The following is a 21,419-nucleotide window of genomic DNA, read 5'->3' on the forward strand; positions in this document are numbered from 1 at the left end:
TTATTTTATAAAGTTCCACTTCTTCCACACTAGTCTAACTTATTTTCTACTACGAACTACACCATTTTAACTTTGAAAAATTTAACTTGTAGTTGAATTTGATTTGGAATAAAGGCTAAATTATAAAATTGGTCAAATTAATAGATTAAATTTGACAAGGATCAAATTTGACATAGATCATAGAAAATAAAAAGTTGAATTGTAAGGACAAACAAGAAATATGGCATGCGTAAAAAGACGTATGTCGCGGACCTTCTTCGTAAAAAATTATCTTTTCAGAAAACGTGTAAATAGAGGTATTATCTCTATTATTACAAAGTCAACCATTCTTTTTTGGATCATAAGTTTCACCCATAAAAAATGATCTCTACTATTATTATCTCTAATAATAATAATAATCACGAAGGCTAAGGCTTGGATGGATATTGATCTGCATTCATCTTTCCTTGTGGTTCAAATCGTATTATCTTCCTATGCGGACAAGCGAAGATGATATGCCGAACAAGTGGCATGCTACAAAATAAACAAATAATATGGGTACCTACCACGCAAATCACTTCATAGTTAAGTTAAACCACCCGCAATTTCATAATAAAACCTAAAAAATGCGGTATGAATCAAATCATTCAAATCGCATTCTTTTTGGAATTTTTATGAAAAGGTTAAGCTGTTAGTTACATTACATAGTTGGCATTAAACTACATTAATCAATCGGGTGTTTGTCAGCCTGCCGAGAGGTATAATGTGCAGAAAGCAAAAGTAGAGAAAGAAAAGCACTGGCCACAAAGATTGCATCAAACCACCGGTGATAGAAGTCAAACTGAATATCTCCACCCAATACATCTGTTATGATCATCCTGCCAGGAGATAAAAGCTCAGGCAACAATACTCTATCTCTATCCAAAACTCGTTCAACATGCAATCAAGTTTATATGACACAAGACGTAACAAAGTTTGACGACCATCATTTGGAAATCTGCACTTCCAGACAGACAAAACATGGCTAAAGTAACAATTTCAGTCAATAATCAAGTGTAATATACTGTTTTTATATTAGTATAGTTCTCTCTTAATTTGTGAGTTCAAAATTTCAATTTATTAAATAATAAGGTATTATTCCAACATACTGTAAATGTAGTCTACAATTACAAGAAGAAATATTCCTCGCACCATTACTGTTGTCAATACTTGGATGCATCTTGTAAGACAGTATTTTGGTCGGTTTCTATTTTTCCCCGAGCCCTCCATACTTATGAAGTTAAGAAGAGGACAATGTTTTTGTTCTGAAACTGAGAAAAGAGGCAAATTCTTGTTTTCTTGTAAATGTGCATCAAATTCATTTCAAAGTTTTGAAGCATGTTTTTGCCTTAACAAAATACAATAATTAGGAAATTTGAGGTGCGGTATGCACACTAGAGTGAAAATAATTAGCACTTAAGCTCAATACAACTGACCAAAATTCATAAACATAACCAGTGTCCAGACCATTCAACATCAAGGAAAGAAAAACCAAAAACAAAGACGAATGTTGACAAACATCAATTATCAGCATACCTGTACTTAGTTGCCAGGCTTTTTCTTATCAAAAGAATAGAGGACAGAAAGTACATTCCCATAATTTCAGACAGAAACAGTACAACATTGCTAGAAGATCCACTCCCAACTCTTGATACTGCAAAAAAGAACTGTGCACAGCAAAGACAGAAAGCTAAGCCATAGGATATCAGAAAACAATGAAAAAAGATGCTCCATTTATCCTTCCACCAGTTTCTCGTTAACAAAGATAACAAAAAATGAAAAAGCTTGAGGGCATTGATGTCATTGATGTCATTGCACCAGGCATGTATATAAAAAGGTCATATAGGTCATATCAAAATACTATGCCACTTAATAATCCAAAGACTGGTAAAAGAACAACCAGTGTATTCCCAGAAAACGACTTAAAATGGGATTAAGACCTGGTTAAGATCAATTTATTTTTTATTCATGTAATTGTAGCACTAGCATGTACAACCTAAAAAAGAAGAAGTATCTGGTTATAAACTCCAGATCCAAAACAACTGTGTTTTAACTTTCGGCTATTTAGCCTTGCCAGTTTGTCTGCAACTCAGTCAAAAGTAAAAAAGCAAGCATTCAGAACTCTCTTTTTTTTCTTTTTCTAAAAAGACTGGACACCGCATTTTGGTAATCAGTCTGAAGAAAGCAAATCAGTGCATTGTGGTTCTCCAACTTAAATAAGAAATAAATGAAAAGGCAGGCATAAGAAGGATTACCTTCATTAAATTTGTCAAGAATCCACGAACTGATATAACAATCAACATTCCAATGAACAAGAGTGAAATATACTGCCAACAATGAGAACAAAAGAAGTGTCAACAACGTGTTCAATAGTCTAACCAATCAAGCATTATAAGTACATATCATTCAGAAACTAGCACATATTGGAAATAAGGCCAAAGTCAGGAGTCTAATTGTTTTAATGACTGTGAATTTGCATATATTTTGTGCTACTAAAATCACAGGACTGCCACCCATTTCTCGTAATCCACTAAATTGTTGAGCTTCATCCAAAACAGGAATAAGATCGAGGTGGCTGTCTAAATTATTGCAAAAGGTAATACATTAAATAACTGCAAGTTTGTCCTTTGAGGGGGGAAAAGACCACAGGCATGCAGCTTCAGATATTAAACCAAAGGGTCAACCAATATAGGTGTAAATGTTAAGCTGCCTAACCTGTGACAACAATGCTGCATTGATACCAATGTCAAAGAACTGCAAGAATATGCTAATTGTCATTGTAACAGGATCCACAGAGCCAGCCTGTTAGAGAACTTTTTATTATTTATCCAATACAAAATTGGAAATTAATAGCCAGAAAGCAGAAACATACATATAAGCAAGTGTCAAAAGTAATAAGTGAGAGATGAAAGTAATACCTCTTTGAAAACAACGCTTTGCAAAGACTGCAGAGAGCAATTAAAAGTAATCAGGCACTTTTCAAAAATCAAAATCCAAAACTAGGAAGGAAAAAAAATGAAGGACGTTGCTTGCTTAAAAAAATATGGTAATACAAACCCTTTCTGCAGACAGAATTTTCTTTTGTATCCCACAGATGACTCCCCATATTTTCTTACAAATGGGATGTAAAAATTCTATTAAGTGAGAAAATTTTAAGTGGGAAACTCTTACATTGGAGAGAGAAACACCACAAATTCTGGTGCGAATTTTAAAGTACTTTTGTATACCGAAATTCGGAGTAACCTAACAGGTCTTAGATTGCATGTCGGCCTACACTAGATAGTATAATTATATCAGGGATTCACGCATTAAGAGGCATCAAGTCCTTATATGTTGTGTGTGTGTGTGTGTGTGTGTGTGTGATGATATAATTTTTATGACATAAAACTCAAGATTTAAGACTCAAATATCTTTAGTATTTGACGCAAGACTCAAGATTCAAATATATGATAAGATCTCATAATCATTAAAGAATAAACCTTCCAGGAAAATGGAACCGATAAGCATATAATATAAAAATTGACCAGCAAAGGGTTCTGATGTGTTTGAGAGCTGTACACAGTATATGTTAATGTAATGTCCAAAACTTGTTTTACTCAAAGAAGAGAAAAATAATTTTAAATTTGACATGCATGTATCTAAACTGACTTTAATTCATACCACCTCCTTGGGCAAAAAAATGCAACCCATACCTTAATCATTTTATATACACAGTAGATTGAACATGCATAACCAAGTAGATTCTGCATATGACCCTTCCAGGTTCGAGAATAAGCAGCAGCTTCCTGTAAAGTAATAACAATTTAAGTTTATATGCCACTAATCAGGCACAGAATGGGCATTAAATATAGGTAAGCATTATGATGTTCTAACTTTAGTCAACTGGATCATTTCTATCATCCACTATACTCTTTAATGGCCCATGGAATTGTTTTTTTTTATAGCCTGCACAAATTTTCCACCCAGTACATAAAAGAACAGATGCATGGTTCAGTACTCACATAGAGCAGCAGTTCTAGAAAGGAGACATTTGAAATTAAATAGTATAAACAATAATACATAATTGGAACTGAACCTTTGCTTGACGAAGCTCATAAATTTCCAGGAATAGCTGCTTTGAAAGCTCTTCTAATGCTTGCACTTCTGCTTCCATGTTTTTAATATCTTCGTAACCCAAGAATGGAAGGGAGGGAGGGAGGGAGGGAGAGAACATAGGAGAGAAATAAGTGAAATAAGACAACGACGAAATCTTTACAAAGTAAAGGCACAATGTTGATAGTCTGGAAAGCTCAATAAGTCAACATATTTAATAGTTCTCGATGCATGCAAGTAACATGACAAGAGAAGTAGTTAAGAAAAGTAAAAATTTTAAAAATCATCGATAAAAGACCAAAAACAATCTTTTAGAAGGAAAAATGCAGGATTTTATCCCAAGGAAAAACATCAAACAACACCAACCTTGCTCCTTTTGATCCTCTTGCACAGATCGCACAACAGTGCCAACAATTCTTTTAAAGAAAGATCTAGCCTTTAATTTCTGCAACATATAACTTTAATTAGGCGCAAGTCCAGATTGGGTTTATAACACTGCTAGTAACTAAAATCTTATACATATGCTAATACAAATACAATTTCCAAGTAAAATCATTTTGAACAACAAAAACGATTATCGTAGAGTGTCCATGTTGATGCAAGTAATAGTTGGAATATACAAATCAAGATCCGCATGTATTTATACTTGAGACAAAATTGAACAAGTGTAGACTATGTCAAGTAGATGTTTAACAAGTGTCAATCGCATCAAACAGATGATGAGTTCCAAATTTTAAGACAAGAAAGATAAATTATAGGATTGCTAAAGGGACCTCTTCTGATCCATGAATCCGTTCCATCTCCATTTGAGAAAGAATGATCTTCTTTTTCTTAGCAATACAAGTCTCGATGGATTGCATTAGCTGTCTTTCCAAGGACTTGATCTCTGCTTCCTCAATCTCTCTGATAAAGAGAGATAAGTAACTGTAGGGCAAATTGACAGCTCCAAAACCAGACAAGACAGCCATGACAGTAACGCCAATGACCCCAATCCGACTGACCAATTGAGGCATGGTGAAGAAGCCTTTATCCGGGGAAGGCATAGGGAAGTGAATGCCCATGCGCCAGAAAGCATAAAGGAAGGCGAGCAAAAACAAGACGGATCCAAGAGCAGCGCGTTCCTTCGGGAACCCTGAGATGAATAGAGGAGGAGTTTGAAGTTGGAAAAGAAGAAACAGATAAGCATTCATTGTCTCTTTCTTCGTTAAAATAACATAGTGCCAGACTTAGACGTAGGTACGTACCGTTGTTGCAGAGCATTAAGAAACAATGATAATAAGGCAACATGAAAACCAGTAATAGTATGAGACAAAACAAATCGAGCTTCCAGTTGAGCCATCGTGCCCTGCAAAATACAATTTGTTGCAGAAAGCAAATGCAATTATGAAATGGCACCGAACCGTATATAATTATGAATTATTATTATTATTACAATCCCATTCAGATGGCATTGGCATTGGCAATGGCAAGCAATTAGGGATTTAGCATACCTTTGGGAGAGAAAGGGGATGATCTCGAAGAGGACCAGCTGCAGCAGATTACAAGAGAAGGCGAAGACCACGCTGAATATGATCTGAACTAAGACCCTCTTCTCTTCGTACTCTTTGTAGAGCCTTCGGTTCAAGAACCACAGCCCCGCCCATCCCAGGAGCCCCAGCGATCCCAACGCCACCACTCCCTCGTAGATTGCCCAACCCCAACCCATCAATATATCTTCTGCGACTTTTTTTGTTTTTGTTTTGACCGACTTTGAGGAACCAGATCCTCCTGACTATCCTATTTGCAATGGGGTGGCTCAACTTTTTTAACTTTTTGATTCACACACCAATACTTCACGACGTTACTGGCAACTGCGAACGATTTCTCTTCTTCTCGTTTCCCTTATTCTTTTTAGCTGAGGGTGAGGAGTGCTGCTGAAGGAAGTAGATTTTTCTAAACTTCTTGGTCTGTGATAAGGGACGGTTGTTTTGACCAAAAAATTAAGCCTGCCAATTCTTAAAATACTTACCTTTAAATACAAAAAATAGTTGTTCGAATTACAAGGGTGAAATAAAAACTACTTTTTGGAGGAAGAACTTCTGGAAACCGATATTATCTCTGCCACTAACTTCACGACGTCATGAATTTACACCTTTCTTTGATTTCTTCAATTTTATGTAGTTTTTTTAATAATGAAGGGTACCAATTTGCAAGTTCAATTTGTCAACTAAACAGATGAGACCTCAAGTCAAGTTCCAGGCATGCAATGCATACAAGTTACGGGAGGAAGGGAGGAGGAAGGGAGGAAGGGAGAAGGGAAGGAAGGAAGAGACCTCCATTCAAATCACCTGTCTATCAATTCTCATTATTCCACGAGGCTATGAGTTGATAAAATTACGACAGTTCATTGAATATAGATATATATATCAACAAATCAAAGCCAAGACCGACAAATGTTGCTCTTTCATGTTCTGGATATCCTTATCCTCCTACATACATACTTGTGAATCATGTTGTTTGAATTATTCAGACCTAAACTCGAGTCTGCAAATGTACTTTTAAACAAATATAGGTAACCACCAAAGCTTTCACAAACACGAGTGACTCTTCAAGCACTCTCTGAAGCATATCATACGACTTTCCCAAGCCTGGAATTCCCAAAGCATGATTCTCTTCTCTCAACTATCTGCAAAACATTACAATTTAACCACAATATTTAGAATCATCAATTAATTCGCACGAAACCCTCCCACGTTGAAACTCACCACGTGGGGATCGAGAACTTGTTGCAGAGATGTCAGATGAAGTCATTGGAATTGATATTGAGAGCTGGGTGGTGGAGAATGAGGTCTGGTTGGATCTCTCATCCTCAAGACCAGACCAGGAATCCCTGCCTTTAGGCCACTCGTCAAAGAAAGGTCGGAGAGATTGACCTTCCTGTTTCACAGATTCTGAGGGGAATGCATTATTGAAAAATGAATGCTGTGGATAATCATGATGCAAAATGGAGCCATCACCCGATTTTGATGCAGGAAATGAGCCAACTCTGGATGGCATCAGAGGCCATGTGCTGTCTAGTGGTGAGTCCATCTGGAGACCCCTGTTGCTTCCTGAAGCATCAGACAAGAAACTATGCTCACCAATCTCGGGTTTAAGTCCTTGAAGATACCTGTAGTAAAGTGAAGGGTGATTGATTTGCTGTTAGATGAGGTGTTCCCATCTTTTGTCATAGTAAATAACAGTGAATGATGTGTTTACAGCTCTATGGATATCTCATATCTAAATGAAAAGGAATCTCAACTACTTCTGATATATCACTGAATTAATAACTGTTTGAAAATTTGTTCCTTAAAAAACTCAGCTTGTTCTCATATGATCACATCTCTACACACCTTCAGCAACTTTATCATCTCCCCATGTTATGGCACCACACCACTGCATTCAAATGCAAATGATATTGTACGCATCATTTTAAGATATCCAACATGTCCTTACAGTTGGTTGTACGGTTCAAACTGATTCATGTTGGTGTTGCCAGCTTATGTGCAGGGAAAAAAAAACTTCCACCAAAAACACTATATTGATCACGTAAACACAAAGATGCACGGCCACGAAGTGTAGTTTTTACATTTTTTTAGGAAAAAAACTTAATTAATTTTTCCCCTGAATTGTTAGAATACCATCTTTCTAATCTCATTTCCTAAACCTAATAAACCCATCCTCTACATCACAGTGCAAGTCCCAACTCCGTTACTGCATCAGAAAAAATGGAAATTGACAGACAAGTACTACAGGAGTTACAGAAGATCTTAAGGCATCCAAAGCGCAAAGGAAACAAGCAAGTGCAACCAGCAAAAAGAAAAGGGCAAGGACAACAGAATATCAGGTACAAGAAATAATCTAAACATTTTTTAAAATTAAGAGAGGAGCGACAGCGTAAGAGAAAGCCCATGAATTCATGAAATAGTTTCAGATGATCAATGGAAACAAATAAAAGGTCAATTCTTACACAGCTATAGGCATAGATGCTGCAGGATGCAAACGGCATAATATGTACCTGACATTCATGCATAATATGTATATACCATGCATTCTAACAATATTTATATATTCTATATGGTTTATATCAATATATTAAGGTAAGTAACATGAACTCCACTCAATCCTTTCATCAAAAGATGCAGGGGATCAATTCCTTTGCCACTGTTGAGAATAAATACATAAAATCTTTTGACCAAAAAATTTCTGCAAAATTCCTTGTCAATAGCTACCGTGCATGGTGAATAAGATGCCACTAACTCAGCACAACTTAAATGCTGTCTGATTTCGTCCAGGAATTAAGAGAATGCAATCTATAGAAGCAATTGCAAAGGATGGCTGTCAAAAGGCCCTCACTGGAAAGACATCAGACTTCTGGGCCCGAGCGTTGACAGGAATTCACAAAGTTTTTGCTAGACATTCAATATAGATGTCAGCAGTCTTTCCATATCAATTCCACCATACCATTTCATAAATGGATAAACGATCCCGCAAATACTAGATATAACAATAAGCTTTCCATAAAAATTTAAGATACTCGACTTAGGCACCAATATAAGATATACCAAATAGCAGCTAACATAATTAGAAACAATAATAAAGTATAAGGCCATCTACATATATGAGAGTCTGATCTGATGTGCTGTATGTGATGCTCAAATGATTAAATTTAAAATTTAAAAAATTTAACTCTTTACAACTACTTTTTTAAGACCAAAAATATTCAGAAACTGATATATGCATTTCTTAAACAGATTTCAGGCAACCTATTACCCCAAAAAATATAGAAATTGGAGAACTCGTAGGCCTACCATTCCTATCTTTCTGTTCAGCAGAAACTTAGGATAGTATATAGTTTTTCACTTATTAGACTTCTGCAGAAAATTTAGCAGAGAAAACAAAATGAAAAATGATCAAGCCAGAAAGAAGACTGCAAAAAGGCCTAGACTTTCAGTGAAGACATAAAAAAATTAAGCAACTATTCTAAGCACATCTGGGCCCAGAACCCTGGATCTGACAGAAATCGAAAAGTATCTATCTGCAAGAACCCCAATACCTACATGGCAGGAAGTCACCAATATTGCTGCTACCACACAATTTTAACAATACGGGCCCAAGCAAGACTAAAAACATGCGTATGCATCCAATAGTTTGCATCACATAATACTCTCTCTCAATGCCGGAAATAAAACACAAGGAAAGACGATTATCATATCTTCATTTTCTTTCTCTTCATGTTTCCATTTAATCAAGTTTCAACTCGATAAACTTATAGTTGGACTAGCCAGTTGTAAAACTTCCATTTTGCAAGCATTCAAACATTTTGTTTACTTTCTTCACTAGCATTTTTTTAACAATGAACTGAAGTAAAAGTGAATTGCAGAGAATGAAATACCTATAATCTTTGTTTGGGATTCCAAAAGGAATGGAGTCTATCTGATAATGAGACTGATTGGTTCCAGAACTAGTTCCTTGGGTGTTACCAAAGGCATTCAGTGGAAGGTTCTGGAAGCTCCCAGTTCCACTGCTGCTTGCAGTGACAGTCAATGATGTCACAGTGGACGATGACTGTGTCATGGTTTGTGATTCCACAGGCTTTCTTGAACGGTTGCGGCCACGGTGCATGTGGCGCTCACAGTACTTGGAGTCCGGGTATGCATCCTTGGAGCACCTCCACTTCTTTCCGTCAGTCCTTCTACAGCGTCCCGGTTCAGGGTCCACCTTCTTCCCGTAGAAGGAACAATAACCCACTGCAAAAATTTATCCAGAATCTATTAAGTGATATGTTTACTTCTACTTCATCTTCAGCAAAACCACAATATTGACTGTCTTATGATGTATTATCAGCAACAAAGACAGAAGGAATATATATATATATATATATATCATAGAAAACAAAGAATATGTAATATGGAATTAGCCAAAAAGGAAAGTAGCGAATTTAGAAATTTCAAAACCAGAGGAACAACAAGAAGTGTTTGTTCCAACGCAGGATTTTTTTTATTTTTTATTTTTATTTTTTTGTGGTAAATAAATAAAGGATGAACTTGAAAAACTAGTGTAAGAAAACGTGTAGAGTAAAGAAGCAAGGAAATTCCATTAAATATCAAAAGGTGACTCCTGAAATTAAATTGAACACATCCAGGCATAAGTCACAAATCCTAACCGCATTTCAAAGTCAAATAATTTCAGAGTCCAAAGGGCGAGGCGATTCCCTGTCTATTCATTTGGAGTGAAAAGAAATATAAGATCCCTGGTTGATTGAACCATAGAGAAAAACACTAGTACAAATAGTTTTAAAACGCATTTAACAAGTATTACACAACTTCATAATGGGCATTTACAATCCCCACAAGAAGAAAAGAAAGAGGTGCTTCTCAAAATAAATATAAACAAAAAAGTATAAACATATATATCCATGGTTTCTTATTTGAAGAACTGGAAAATCAAAAAGAAACACCGAGGAAGAAAACATATTTTCTTCAGATTAAATCGTTTAATCTGAAGAGTGAAAAAATAATCAATAAATTAAAAATGAGAGAGAGAGAGAGAGAGAGAGAGAGAGCGAGATAGGCTTACTGGTAGGATGGTGGAACAATCTTTGAGAAATGGACTCAAAACTCTTCTGAATAGGAAGCACGAGATCAGGAGGCACGGGCATGCCTGCCATCATATACTTGAAGATCAGAGCCTGATGCTCCAGCTCTTGCCACTGAGACACTGTGAAAGGTGACCTCATCCCCGTCATCCCAGCAGCCCCACCTCCACCTCCACCTCCAGCTCCAGTAGCACAAGTATTCATCTTCGCAACCCCCAACCAACAACTATTCACCTCCAGCTCCAGGACCCAGGCAGGAGGAGCTCAAACATTACCGACGACGAGGACGACAGAGAAAAACATGGGACACACTAGATCAGCCTCAGTTTCGACTCGAGCATGTTGATGTTGGGTTACTCACTCTCGCTGTCTTCTGTTCTGTGCGTTTGTGTTGAGAAAGGGGGGCAGCGTCTGTGACTGTGACTGTGACTCTGTGGAAGGAACAACCCCAAGGACCAAGCTCTGGTCTAATTTTATTGGGGGAGGGAGGGATGCTTGTTAGTATTAAGTTTGCTTATTGTTATTTTTTATTATTATTGGGGTAAGTTTAGTTATTATTAAGTAAAGTCTAAAGCTTAATTACAATTACAAGACGGACATGGTGGTGGTGTCCCAACTCAACTCTCAACTCTCAACTCTCAAGTAGGTAGGCTTGTCTAGTTGCCGAAAAGTTGTGTCTATGTGCGAGTGCGAATGCGAGAAATGTGTTCCCTAATGCTGTTCCAGTCGAGAAATTGTAGAATGTTATTAGAGAATGGTTGGTATAGTTTGTAAACGTATAATAATATGAGATGATGATATAATTTGATATATACCCTGTAGTTATGGTCACGTAAACAAATTATATCACGTAATTATACTACTGTATTACACTATAGTTCCTCATTCCAGTCAATTTTGAGCGAGTGTAACTTTGTACATCACATTGAAATTTTCCTACGTATTTTTTCCTTCTATGGTGACCAGGTTTTCCTATATTATGTATGTGTTGGCATAATGAATTTGAAGGGGCTTGGTCCCATCACAAAGTTCAGTAGTTTATCCAAGAAAACAAAGTTCAATAGTTCAGTAGAGTGATTATAGAATATAGCAAGACATGAGGTGGTTTAATTCTGACTTCAATCCTTCTGTTCATCAGAAATTTAGGACCCGTTTGGTATCCTACTTTGATTCAATTTTTTAAATACAAAAACAAATTTTGGGTCCAAAATCTATAATTCACATTTGGTAAAAACTAATTTCTCAAAAATTCAACCCTAAAACAACTAAAAAAGACTCATTTTAAAAAAACTAAAAAAAGTGAGGTTTTACAGTTTTTTTTTTCTCTCTCTCTCTCCCCTTTTCCTTTGTTACTTTCAATTTGAGAATTTAGGGTTTCTGATTTTCTAATTTTATTTTCAATTTTTTTAGATCTTAAAAATAGTTTGGACTTCAATACCAAACAAGTTTTTAGATCTTAAAATCAATATATAAAAACTCATGGTAAAAAATATATATTTTTTTTGAGTTTTTTTTTTAATAAGATACCAAACGGGCCTTAAAAATATGATGCATTGCTATCTAGAAAACTGTACCAGGTTTCATTTATGCAATAAGTGACATCTCATTTTAACTTGTAAAAAAATAATTTTATTAGATGGTTGTATCATGCATCACTTGCCATGTTATAAGATATTCAAATATAATCTCTCTATGTTTAACCAAAAAAAATATAATCTCTCTATCATTAGCATATGAATTCTGTTAGTAAAAACGACAAGTAAATGAAATGATTTAAACAACCAACTATTTTTTACAATCATTTACACACTCAACACCTCATCTCTCTCGTCACCATTCCCTTCATTCCTTTCCCTATTCCTTAAAAATCAATATTTATGAATTTTGTTTATTTCCATCCCTATCTCTATATATAGTCCGTGTATTTATACCTCATAATCTCCTCTCCACCCTATGTTAAAATTTTTATCTAGTTACAGCAGTTGTTTTTAATTAAATAAACTTATTATCCTATTATGTAGGAAGTCATGTTGCACGTTGTTATGTTTACCAAGTCTTTAGGAGTTTCCCAGTAGTGAAGCAGTTTGTTAGTAGTGTCAGTAATAGATTAATTTAGTAGGAGTCATGTCCTTGAATTTAGCATAGTATGGTGATGTAATGTTATATTTAAGTTCAACTTTATCAACATACAAATTACGCTTTCCTTCTCACCTGTGTTTGGATTTTAAGTTTAACTCTACACCCTCCTCATGTCAGTTGTTCCTCTTCTTTATCAATCAACGTTGTTTTCATATATGTTTTTGTTGATGCCTAAATTTGATCTCAATAGCAAAATGACTTATGGAAATAGATGTTTGACAATTTGTCTAAACTTAGTCAACGTGACCAACCAAATCGTCATAAAAAACATACAAAAAGGAAGGCTAACGGGGAATCTTGGTGTGATGTCGATCAAAATCCCTATGATGCTTAAGTCAGTCAAGTGTTTGAAGTTAAGTTATACAAGATATTATGGTACTTAGAATTGCATAGATTGAAGAGGAGTCATGTAGCCTTTAGATCATAGTTGTTTGAGATGACCTAATCATCTAGGAGTAGGATTATAGGATGACCTCATCCTAATTTTTAATAGACAAGAAATGACCTAGCCTTCATAGGACTAGGACTCTTTTTAGGTATTATTTTTTTTTTGGTCGAAAAGACTCTTTTTAGGTATATCGACCGAAAAAAAGAGACTTCTTTTGGTTGGATCACGGTTTTGAGTATATAGACAATAATTTATCGGGTTATCACTTCAATAGATAGAAAATCAATTTATCGCGAGATTGTGATTATTTTATTTTCCCGCCAAAAGAAAGAGAGTCGGACATCCCAGCATTAAAAAAAAGTAGAGTGTAGAAATACCGCCAATTGGGCGGGGTAGGAAGGAAACCCTAAAATTGGCTAATTCTGTAGAGTGTAGAAGAGAAAAGAGCATTAATGGCGCATTCATCTGCAAGTGCGGGTGATTCACGACCTCCCTCAAGCCCCGATACCACCCAAAACAACCTCCAGGTCCCTTGCGTTCCTATTTTCCGTTCTTGTGCTTCGATTTCTATATCTTGTAATTTTTGTTTAATATTGCTCTGTGGTTGGGGCTTCCTCTCTAATTTGTAATTTGATTTATAAACAGCATTTTTTTGTTCTTCACAAAGCATCTGAAAAGTTAACTTGTAATGGGAAAGCCCGAAAGAGGCTTGATCTAAGCCCAACAAAGCTTAAGCCTGAGAAGAAGGAATGGGATGAGCGCTGCTTGCGAATGGAAGCTTTTCAGTTGGTTTGGTCTGGAATTGACTCCACTATCAAGGACGTTCTGAGGAATATGAATGCTCGTGTATTTAATGACATACACAGCTGGGTACGGGACTCCTTCAATACGAATACTATCAAACCATTTCCGCCACCTTCTCCCATTGTCACCCACCAGCTCTTCACTGCGCTCCTTCTCACCAGTATGGTCTCCAACATCTATTGTTCAAATTGAGTTGAGTGAGTTGATAATGTTAGTCGTCATCAATGATCTAACTTGATTGAATCGTTACTGGCAGAGAATATGGAGTTTGTTGATGATTTCTTGACATTTCAAGAGCTTGGCCTCTTCTTGAAATCTCATGGATGCCATGTGGCTAACCTTTCCTCCTTCGACTTTTCTCCCAAGAATGGCATTGCTGGTTGTCTCACAAGTTTATTGAGACAGTTTTTGATGCGGACTTTTGATGTATTTACATTTCCTTGTTCCTTCAGTTAAAATTTCCGAAGAATCGTATTCTTATTCAATTTCTTCGAATTCCATTATTGCTTCTAATTCTGCGTTGCCTTTTTATGCAGGCAGCTGATATGTCCATATTGGCATCATGGTACAGCCAGCAGGGAAACTATGGTTCTCCAGTGGTTGTCATTATAAACGATATGGAACGATGTTGTGGTCCTGTCTTGTCTGATTTGATTCTTATGTTGAGGTATTCTAACCCCAACCCTCATATGTGGCTTATACAACAAGTTTCCAGATCTTTTTTCACACACACACACACACTCTCTCTCTCTCTCAGAGTACAAGATTATGCTTACCTGCGCTTGTAACTTGCTCCCTTGTTTCTATCAGTGAATGGATTGTCAAGATCCCAGTCATTTTAATTATGGGAGTTGCAACAACATTGGATGCCCCAAGTAACATACTTCCTTCAAATGTGCTGAAGAAGTTGCGCCCTTGCAAGTTCACATTGGGATCACCGGCTGAGAGGATGGATGCAGTTGTTGAGGCTGCTCTTGTGAGGCAGTGTTCTGGTTTCGCTGTTGGTCAAAAGGTGGCTATTTTTCTGCGAAACTACTTCTTAAATCAGGATGGTACATTGACATCTTTTTTTAGAGCTTTGAAGGTTGGTAATTAAGTTGTTTTCAGATTTTATGAACACATTGTCAATGTTCTCTACACTATGTTGCATTTCCTCTCATGTTTTCCTGCCAGCATGACTAGGTCCCTGCTGATGTCACAAAGTGTTTTTCAGATAGCATGTGTCCAACATTTCTCCACGGAGCCTTTAAGCTTCATGCTTGGACAGTTGCTTGCTAAAGAAGACAGCAAGGTAGCATCCATGCACTTTATCTGTCCTCTTTGTGGCTATCATGTTTACAATGCCATAGGTAGATTGCATTCAAGTCAAGGTGCATAACTCATGCCCAAATTTATATTCACATTCATCTTCTGCTATCTTTTGTTCAGATTTTTCATTTAATAAAATAGAAAACGATTTTCCTTTTTGTCGTCTAATGAACTGTAACAAAGTCGTTAGTTGGCAACTGATCCTCCACCCACCACCGCGGTCCCTTTTTTGGATTTGCCACGAAAATTATTTTGACGCAGAACATTTGGTTTATGCCTTGATGTATATACGTGCAATCAGATATAAAGCAACAATAATAACTTTGTCAATTATAACTCCCTGTTTTCTTTTTTAATTTTTTTTTGCTAATATATGCATCCTTGATAAGCCTTCTCCTACCTGCCCCCACCCAATCCCTAGCAATGTTTGTCATAATTTACTAAGATGTTATTTGACCATTGAAGGGATTTCAGAGTGAGAAAGTGGTTAAGGGGGCATCCGAAATTTTACTTCATGCAAGGTAATCATAAAGTTCAACAATATTTACTCATTTTGTTTAAGGATGAGTTTAAATTTTTTTAATAAAAAATAAAATATGATGACATCTTTTGGAAAATCTGTCATCAGGGATCAAATGGCTGAACAAACTGATATCCCTATAGCTCATTGTTTGACAGAGTTGAAGAGATTGCAGATGGTCTGGAGCTCTATTGTTCTGGTGACTCCTTTCATTTTCTTATACAGATGTTAATTATTAGTGAAAGAACAAAATTTAACTTTTTTCGTCTTCTTTTTATGTTTTTAAGGCCTTGTACCTTTCTTGTTTCATATCATCAAATTGGCCTTTCCGCATCTTGACACACAAGTGTTTTGCAGTGCTTATATGAAGCTGGGAAGTGTGGCAAAATTCAATTGTTAGACTTATTTTGTGAGACACTTGATCCAGATATTTACACCTCATTGGCTTCTGATAATCCCACTGGAATTGGAGAAAGTTTAGCTACATCTTTGTCAAGTGATCGCTATATGCTTGAACAAGATTTGAGCTTCCAGAAGGGACAAACTATTTGTCAGGTAGTACGCAAAGTTAGGTAAGTAATGAGTTTCAAAGAATGCAGATGGTTGAAGTGGTCAGATGTTTTAAGGTAGTCTTAGGGACAGAGTTCGTGGAACCAATCAAGGCCATCTCCTTATAGAACTCTGGTTTGTGAGGACGTCAACTAATGAAAGAAGGATGAAGCAGCGACCAACTAAAATAGAAATTTCTGATAGAAAAATTAAACACCTCTCTCAGTCCCAGTCTCGAACGCGTTCAAGTTATTGGCTCATCAGAAAATAAAGAAACTCATGTCAGGGTTTAGGGTTTAGTGGGGAAACAAGAATAAAATACAATGATACAACATTACCTTACCTTCACCATGATACAGACTCTGGTCTGGGTTCGTTCTCCGAGCCCTGCCTCTCCCCTCCCCCTCTCCTCGTTCTACCATCCAACCTGCTGAGACTTATTTCCTCTCAACTATAGTTTTGCACACATGGTTTAGTTCTTATGTTTTCTAGTGTAGTTCTGATTTTAATAATTAATTTTCTATTTATTCTTATCCAAGCATCATGCTACTTAGAGTCAATTTAGATGAGCGTCACTTTTGATGTTCCATGTTTTTCTAGATATCATTTAAAATTTATTTTTTCCATTTATGTTCATAGAAATACTAAAACAAGAAGTTCTGCTCATTAGTTAACTTAAATTTCTCTGCTTCGCCCATAAACTGTTTTCCGAACTGTCTAAACTTTGAAATTGACCAGGGATCTTCCTGCAGCATTGCTCTGTCAGTTGCTCAAAAGTTGGGAAGTTCTCACTGTGGATGTTCCTGAGGTATGACCTCATTTTAGCCTCAGGGTTTGCTGAAATTTTAATACGAATTTTGTTGTGCTTTGCTGTTATTTATATAATATCCTTTTTAATACTTTACTTTTTCATTTCTGTAATTGGAGATTATCCCTGTTAGTTGAGTGGGCATGAATACTTTTCTTTACTAGATTTTGCTTTAGCTATGGGTAAGCCTTTTCAATCTAAAATTTGCAATAGGGTCCTTTTGTTGTCACACATTTTTGTGTTATGCAAATACAGTTTTTTTACAAAATTAAAGACATGAGTTTCTTTATTTTCTTATGAGCTTTTGATAGATTTCTGTAATGACTAGTGAGCTTGTGGATGATCTCTAATCAATTGGTAGCCCAAATTTGTAGGACCTGGTCCTTGTTTTTGTTGTTTCCATGGCCTAAGTGATGGTTAGATATCTTTGGGTTGCATGTGTGGTTTGATGAGTACTGTAGCTTCACAAGAGCTATGTTGATGCTGTGCCTTTAGGAGAGCAGAAGGAATTGAAATTTTGTAACTAAACCTGAATTATCAACAGGACTCCTTAAGGAAAATATTCTTTCTTTTATCAGTGAACACCAATCAAACAATTGAATATGCACAGAAAATAATTTGGAATTCTGATGTACATCTCATCATTTGTCTTTTCCTTAATTCAATATATATTTTGTACCTGAACATTTGTGCCTATACCCTTTTAAAGTATTCAATGGTCTATATATGATGTACCCTGTGTGCCTTATAGATGCTAAGCTTTGTTGTAATTTTGTTACCTTATCATCTAGCTGTTACTTTGACATGTTTTAAGCAGTGATAGTAGTTGATTACTAAGTCCATATAATATCAGTTGAGTGATCATCAGTTATGTGCTTGGAATAGATTCACGACAAGGTAAAGGAGTTGCAGGCCTTGTTGAAATTTGAGGGAGGAAGTTGTAAACCAGATTTTACAGACATATCCAGGTAATATATCTCTCTCTCTCTCAATAGCTTTGACCCACCCATGTTATATTTTATATTTTAAACTTGGTGGATCTCAGTTTCTAGTGGCTTGGTTTTGACAGTGTTCATGTGACAGGAGACATACATCTCACAGTCCCTTAAAAATTGGGAAGTCACAATCAATAAATGGAAAAGCTGCTATACTAGTTGATTGCATGGTTAGGTAACTACTATAATTTTGCCATTGCCTTCTTTCAAAACTTAGTGCTTATTTTCTGATCAGCATTGGAACAAAAGTCCATACTCTTGACTCAATGGACAAACTCTTCTGCATAACTTGTCTCAATCTTAAGCTATCCTGGGCAAATATTTTGTACTTATATTGCCAATTGGCTTTGCTTATACTATGCGTTCATATGAAGTGACTTGGAAGTTGAGGCTAGACAAAAGTTTCAGAAGATTATTTCACAAGTTCTGAGCTAATTGTTGTATGGAACCAAAATGCTTTGGTTTTAACAATTGTTTTTCAACCACAGCAATTTGTTTTGTTTAAAAGATTAAAAAAAATTGCAGAGGTGTTGAAGATCTGAAAATTTCTTCCCCTTTTTCCCAAATTTAGCTCAAGCATATAATTTTTCTAGATCTGAAATTTGAAGACAACTCACACAACTTAAAAAGAAAATGGAAATGATTGTTCTATTCTTTTAGGATGGGGTCAGCAGGCAAGGTTATTTTCCTTATTTAATTTAATAATTCTAAAAGTGGGTCTTTAAGTCTACATATTAATCAGTAACAACATAATTAGTAATGAAATGCTTCTTTTTACAGCAAAGAATTTTGTGAATTTAACTTTTCCTCTTGAAAGATTTAGAATGAACAACTTCTCATGCATCCTTGAAGTATTGAGTCTATTGACTTCTCTGTTCGCAGTGATAAGGTTTTGGCAAACACACATGACTCCTTTTGTGTAAGATCACCTTCATTCAAATGAAATGGAGTTTCTTAATACCTATTATCTCGTATGATTTTACAGCTTAATATGGTTATTGAAAAGCATCCTGGGTTAATATCTTTTCCTTTTTATATTTTATTTTTATTTCTCCATGACAGGTATTTCATGAGGCCGATTGAGTGCATACAATGTCACGAAATTGTTTGCTTTAGAAATGTTGAAAAACTTCAATCGGTAAGCATTGCAATGGCTGCTCTGACTAATTTACATATACCAGCAACTTATCATGAAATCTGTATAGGATTTTATTACTACCTATAATTAATCAAGCAAACTCTTGGATGTTTGATATTTAATGTTTTGACAGGCTACTTTTATCAGATTAGTTGATTAGCATGCCCGCCACTTATGAAAGTTTTGTAACTGAATCCTGAAACTCAATAAATCTCCTTTCTGTTCTTAACTTCACACTTATTTCAGGCTTTGATTGGAGATTCAAGAAAGAGGATTCAAGTGGATCTTTTGGAGTTCCATAAAATCCTACGATGCAGTTGCTGCAGCAGGAGTGGCAACATTCCATTGTCATCCATGCCCGATACCTCAATTGTGTGAGTATAACCGTAGCTATAATATTGAAATTGTCTAACGCTGATGGAGGCTAATAGAAGTCCCAATTCAAGTTTGCACTGTACTTTCTTAAAACTGATGGTAAGATGCGTTGGCTTTCTATTCAATTACTTAGTGGTCTAGACTTGGAGGGATTTTGCCTTCATTATTAGACGCAAAATCAAATTGTCTTCTGGTTTAATATCATTGTGTTTTTGGAGATCTTTCATTTTTTTCCCATTCCTGTTTGGACGTTAAAATATATTTTCTTCCGAAAGTTTCTTTTCTAACAAAGAATAACTTATTATCTCTGGGTAATATTTTTTTCGAATTGCCTTTGTGGATGATCAAGAGACCAAATATTAGATAATAGATAGAATTTTGGTTATCCATTACCAGTAAGGGCGTACAATACAAGATAGGTTTAAATCATAAGATCAGTAGCTGGTAATTGATCATAATTCCAATGTGATATACCAATGTGACTTAAAACACTGTACATGAGTAATTTGCTTCATTCTAGCTGTCTACTTCTGATCATAGTTCGAAGTCTGCAGTGGCCGCTACTTTAAGGTTGAGTTTATTACGTTAATTTTATCTTGTAGGTATACCTTGGCTCAAGAGCACGGCGATCTTATCAATCTTCATGACTGGTTCCAGTCTTTCAAAACAATTGCCAGTCAGCCCAGTAGGAAAGGGGAGTGCAAGTTGAAGCAGTCCCCACTACCGAAAAGACGAAAGGACGTGAACGAATCTGAAAACAAGAGCGAAGCATCTATTCAGTATCCTTTTGTTTTTTCATACTGCACAGTGCACATCTTCGTTTTCTGTGAGTTGACCATCTTCCCAAGTTGTATGCAAAGATCAAATTACTAGTTACAAACCAAGTTTCGAGTCAGAGAATTGATGAAGTCCCCGTGGTTTTGCTGTGTTATAGGTGCATATCGTTCATTACATCTGCCTGCATCAAGCATTGTGTTTTCCTTCTTGTTTTTCCCTCATTGAATTACTGCCTAAAATTAAAAAGTCGGATGTGCATCAAGATCATTAACTTTGCTTTTCTTTTTTCCCTTTTTGTTGGATCCTTAACTTTGCTTTTCACAGAGCCCGATTTTGCAGGGCAATTACCGAACTACAAATTACAGGCCTCATTCGGATGCCCAGCAAAAAACGTCGTGACTCTGTGCAGAGAGTGGCCTTTGGCCTGTGACAAGTTATATGAAGTTTGGTTGGCTCATAATTTTCCCCTTAATTAATACTTTCGGTTACTAATGTTATAATTAAATATGAGGTTGGTAATGGGTTCAAATATGCTTTCATATGTTTTGAGACCTAAGAGTTGAGATATGCGGCATCCAAGAGAGTGCCCATCGTTTTGATGTTGGTAAGATGACACATGATTGAGTGACCACATGAAAAAGAAATGTGCATATGAAGGAGTGAAGTAGGCTACAATATAATTTTCAATTTCCTCTTTCTTTAGTATATCTTGTGCTAAACAAAAAGGTAAAGCAAAGGCAAAACAAGGAGAAATTAATATGACCAAACCAATTACCATATAACTGCCACTGGTTGGTTTGGTTTGGTATTTTAACTAAAATTACGGATGAAAACGAATCAAACAAACCATTGTTGTGTGGTTTAGTTTAGCAGTTTAGATCCAACCTCAACA

At 36.0% G+C, this 21,419-nt stretch overlaps 3 protein-coding genes across 7 annotated transcripts; 1 reads left to right on the forward strand and 2 right to left on the reverse strand.

The window, feature by feature from the left end:
• Positions 1-564: 564 nt before the first annotated feature.
• GTG1 (GPCR-type G protein 1) lies at positions 565-5,959 on the reverse strand. The gene is made up of 11 exons (XM_008236301.3): positions 5,601-5,959; positions 5,355-5,455; positions 4,884-5,242; positions 4,477-4,555; positions 4,094-4,182; positions 3,711-3,803; positions 2,937-2,963; positions 2,734-2,820; positions 2,274-2,345; positions 1,555-1,685; positions 565-857 (listed from the first exon to the last, which is right to left on the reverse strand). The coding sequence occupies exons 1-11, from the start codon at positions 5,813-5,815 to the stop codon at positions 704-706; spliced, it is 1,407 nt and encodes a 468-aa protein (XP_008234523.1). The 5' UTR covers positions 5,816-5,959; the 3' UTR covers positions 565-703.
• A 515-nt stretch (positions 5,960-6,474) lies between these two features.
• On the reverse strand, positions 6,475-11,204 carry LOC103333470 (growth-regulating factor 4-like). 2 transcript variants are annotated; one of them, XM_008236299.3, is made up of 4 exons: positions 10,708-11,204; positions 9,524-9,878; positions 6,855-7,258; positions 6,475-6,775 (listed from the first exon to the last, which is right to left on the reverse strand). In XM_008236299.3, the coding sequence occupies exons 1-4, from the start codon at positions 10,928-10,930 to the stop codon at positions 6,768-6,770; spliced, it is 990 nt and encodes a 329-aa protein (XP_008234521.1). In that variant the 5' UTR covers positions 10,931-11,204; the 3' UTR covers positions 6,475-6,767. The 2 variants fall into 2 exon arrangements, with proteins under 2 accessions (XP_008234521.1, XP_088908886.1); XM_089052760.1 differs by having other exon boundaries at positions 6,591-7,258; positions 10,708-11,193.
• Positions 11,205-13,604: 2,400 nt separating this feature from the next.
• On the forward strand, positions 13,605-21,214 carry ORC3 (origin recognition complex subunit 3). Of its 4 annotated transcripts, none has more exons than XM_089052920.1 (16): positions 13,605-13,780; positions 13,899-14,217; positions 14,314-14,483; positions 14,594-14,724; positions 14,868-15,141; positions 15,271-15,348; positions 15,840-15,886; positions 15,994-16,084; positions 16,243-16,457; positions 17,173-17,242; positions 18,128-18,210; positions 18,326-18,412; positions 19,300-19,375; positions 19,622-19,749; positions 20,353-20,529; positions 20,852-21,214. In XM_089052920.1, exons 1-16 carry the CDS (start codon positions 13,706-13,708, stop codon positions 20,955-20,957), a joined length of 2,127 nt encoding a protein of 708 aa, XP_088909046.1. In that variant the 5' UTR covers positions 13,605-13,705; the 3' UTR covers positions 20,958-21,214. The 4 variants fall into 4 exon arrangements, with proteins under 4 accessions (XP_088909046.1, XP_088909047.1, XP_088909048.1 ...); XM_089052921.1 differs by having other exon boundaries at positions 14,868-15,069; positions 15,831-15,886; XM_089052922.1 differs by having other exon boundaries at positions 14,868-15,069.
• Positions 21,215-21,419: the final 205 nt, after the last annotated feature.

This window comes from Prunus mume, linkage group LG5 (assembly GCF_029339155.1).
Source record: "Prunus mume cultivar Tortuosa linkage group LG5, ASM2933915v1, whole genome shotgun sequence".
Lineage (NCBI taxonomy): Eukaryota > Viridiplantae > Streptophyta > Magnoliopsida > Rosales > Rosaceae > Prunus > Prunus mume.